The 3,601-nt window shown below is 47.3% G+C and overlaps 1 protein-coding gene across 1 annotated transcript in view; it reads left to right on the top strand.

Annotated features, from left to right (window-relative positions):
* RCC1L (RCC1 like) overlaps positions 1 to 1,960 on the top strand; it is a 41,609-nt gene extending 39,649 nt beyond the window's left edge. The window contains exon 11 of the mRNA XM_006918526.3: positions 932 to 1,960. Coding sequence (XP_006918588.1) covers positions 932 to 1,009 — 78 coding nt within the window. The 3' untranslated portion in view covers positions 1,010 to 1,960. The remainder of the gene's footprint in view (positions 1 to 931) is intronic.
* The last annotated feature ends 1,641 nt before the right edge of the window (positions 1,961 to 3,601 follow it).

Below are 3,601 nucleotides of genomic sequence, written 5' to 3'. Positions count from 1 at the left end.
TCTCAGAAGCTAAGCAGGGTTGGGCCTGGTTAGTACTTGGATGGGAGACCACCTAGGAAGATAGTAATATAATAATAATAATAATAATAATAATAATAAAATAAGAAAAAGAAAAGTATCCCTTTTCTGGAGAACTGGCATGGCCATGTAGATACGGAAATCCTAGAGTTGTTGAGGACACCCATTTCCAAGGCCAGGCTGTAGAACAATGAATTATTTTAAAGCAAACAGGATGGAGCCTCCACATTCCAGAAGGGCTTTCTGCTGTTATCTTGGGCCTTCCTGTGATGAAATGTTGTCAGCATAGATGGGCAGTGTCAGCAAGACTGCCAGCTGGGCTTTGACACCTTCTGAGTCACAGGAAACTTTCCTCCTTGAAGGCTGAGCATGTGACTTGTGTGCTTGTGTCTGGAGCTGGAGCTTGTGGGCGAAGTGGGTAAAGACACTGGGCCAAGGAGGCCTCATTCTCAAAGTGGACCCTCAAGGCAGGAGAAAGGGTTTCTCAAGCTGCTCCAGGGAGCCGTGGTGGTGACTGTTAGGAAAGGTCACAGAACACCGGGCTTGAGAACAGGTTTTGCCCTCTGGTGGGGTCATACTCAGACAGGAGTAATCTCTGTGGGATGTGCACTCAGGGTCTGTGCTTGTGCCCAGAGTAACCTCTTAGAGGGGTGAGCATGAACAGTAATGTCTCCTGTTGCCTACGTGGGGAGTTGGGGTGACCCTTTCCATGGCGAGGGCATTTACTCATTCCAGCAGACCGCCAGGTAGGCGTGAGCACTCCCCTTTCCAGGGGAGGAACCCAAGGCCCAGAGAGGTTCCGTTATCTACCAAGAGGCAGGGCCAGGATCAGGCCCAAGTGGGGCCACCTCCAAGCTTGTCTGCCTCCCTGCTGGCCATTTCCCCTTCCCATGTGCTGAGTCTTGTTTTTCAGGTGACAATGCCTGGGGAGCCCATGGATATGGCGTGTGGTGTGGATCACATGGTGACTCTGGCCAAGTCATTCATCTGAATCTCCTACCTGACCCGCTCAAGCCTGTCCCTGGCCTCATATCACTTGGGCTGTTTAGCAGAGGCAGCCAGTGGGACTCTCATGAGGCCCAGAGAGGATCAGGGCCCTTCATGAAGTGTGGCACTCTCTCCTATAGCCCTCAGCAGGTATGTACTGGAAGTGCTGGGAAATGGCCTGACCTGAGGGTGAGACCTGCTGAATTCAGCACAAGATGGCTGCCTTTATTGGGCCGATCTCCAGCAAGATGAGTCCTAGGGCTGCATGGCCCTGGCAGGGCGAGGATAATATGAATATCTTGGCTCTTTCCAGGGAACACGTGTCACATCTCGCCTGAGAAATTGGTCTTAGGAAAACTTAGAGCTCTCGTGGCATGCCATTTTATTTGATCTTATGAGGCCTGACAGAATGTAGTGCTCAGGAGGGCTTCTGTAGCCTCTCAGATCACAGCAGAGCTCTTGGTGGGTATCTGGGCAGGCTGTGCGTAGGCACCAGGCTGAGCCCCAGCCTGACTGAGGGAGCCGGCCGGCTTCGGCTTGGAGTTTTCATTCAGTTACCTCCTGCCTACCAAGCTATTCTGGTCAGCTGCTCAAAGCCGGTTCACTGCTGGGACACGCACCAAAATCACTTGGACTGAGGTTCTCCCTGAAAATATCGATGGATGCCAGCTTGGTACCCCATGGGCCCACAGCTGTCACCAGCGTCGTAACCATTCTCACTGCCCATCTTGGAAAGTGGAGATGCTCCTGCAGGAGGAAGATTGAGGCCAGATTCTTATGGGCTGAGGGCTCTGAACACATCCTGCAAAAGCTTGGCTGGAGTGCCAACCTTAGAGAAGAAAGATTCTAAAATTGTGAACAACATTTGAGATAGTAACTTGTCTTATTCTTCAAAAAAGTCTTAAAAAAAAATATCTTTGGGAATAAAGTCTATTTTCTGCCTTTTTATTTTTAAGAACTGAAGGTCTTTTTATTTTACCTGATCATTTAGAGATTAGTTTTTAAAAACAAGGCTTTTGATAAAGAGGCAACTAGAAGCCAGTGAAAAATACAGTAGAAGACAGTCATACTTGAAAACTATTTTCTGAACAGAATTTACTCCCACAGTTCAGTTGAAAGAAAATAATGAGGTATAAAAATAACATAATTATGTCACAAACCAAGATTTCACTCGCTGCCTGCATCCCCTTCCTTTCATTCAGTCACTCAACAAATACGTGTGTGCCCCTTATGTTCCAGGTATTGTTTATCACAGCGGGTCACATGGTAACAAAAATTTCTGTAAGCAGGTCTCATGAAACTTAAGTTCTAAGGGGTGCAATGGACAATAAACAAGCAAAATGCAAAGTACATTAGATGGTTGTGTGGGCCGTGGAGAAAAATAAAGCATAAAGATGGGCAAAGTCAGGAAGGTTGCAGCTTAAAGTGGGATCGTCACTGAACAAATGTCCTTGCTATGACCTGAGGCAGTGAGAACCAACCAGGTGGTGTCTGGGGAACAGCCCCAGGACCCCTTTTCTGAGCTCATGCTACCTCCACTTCTCTGTGGGCGAAGTTATGTTTATTACAGCAAAGCTTTTCCAAAAACTTGAAATAGAAATTGAAAACCATTTGTCATTTTCCTTTCTGAAACTGCTAGATGGGCCAGGTACCACAAGGTAATACACACCTTAAAGCACATGCTGATTTATGGAGAGTGAGCGCCGCAGAAGGTCAGGGACAGTAGGTGATGGTAGTGATGGAGCATCTCTGTTGATGTAGGAATGGTTTTCAAGCCTCCCACCAAGTGGCAACCAAGATTCAGCTCCAATAATTAACTCCACTTTTGACACAGCAACCAGGGTATACTAAGGGCTATCTTTGGATTTATTTGGATTTATCTTAAAACCCAGTGTCTTCCAGTCGGGCTTGGTCTGCCCAGCTGGGTGGCATGGCTGTATTCTTTGTAGGTAACACACACACACACAGAAACCACCTATGCCATTAGCTTGGTTGCTATGATTTATCATTTTGTTCCTATACAAAATCTCTCATTTAGTGAGCGTTTGACTGATACTCTGAATGAAGTGACCATGGGCCAACCCCGACATATCCTCTTCTTACACTCAGACTCTGTCCATTCATGTATGTGGGGTCAGTAGCCAAGGTCAGTGCAGAGCCCAAGAGAAAGGTGCGACCTGAGAGGTATGAGGACTCTTGTCACTTGATAGTCACCACCGTCTTCCCCCAGTGGATAATCGTTCCCAAGGTGCCTGGGTCTCTGTCTTTTGTCCCCTGAGCCATCACCAGACCTGCAGGCTGCCACTCGTAAGTGGGATCAGGGAGATGACTGACTGGCATACAAAACATTAAGTTCACTAATAAAAGTCCCTTGGCCTGCCATTCATGTAAGGCCAACCCTTGACACAAACTTGTCATGACCATTCTTGTTTTCTTCAGTAATAGCCCATATTTTCATGAATTCAGGAAACGTGTCACTTACTGTGTTCCATGTTGACAGGTCAGATGCTGAGAGCCACGCAGTCATGACAGTGCTCTGACTTGGCACATCAGGTTATGGTCTGACTGAGCACCCAGCAATATTCTTATGCAGGGT

The sequence above is a fragment of the Pteropus alecto genome, unplaced genomic scaffold (genome assembly GCF_000325575.1).
Source record: "Pteropus alecto unplaced genomic scaffold, ASM32557v1 scaffold68, whole genome shotgun sequence".
Lineage (NCBI taxonomy): Eukaryota > Metazoa > Chordata > Mammalia > Chiroptera > Pteropodidae > Pteropus > Pteropus alecto.
This window is presented reverse-complemented; position numbering and strand designations above follow the sequence as displayed.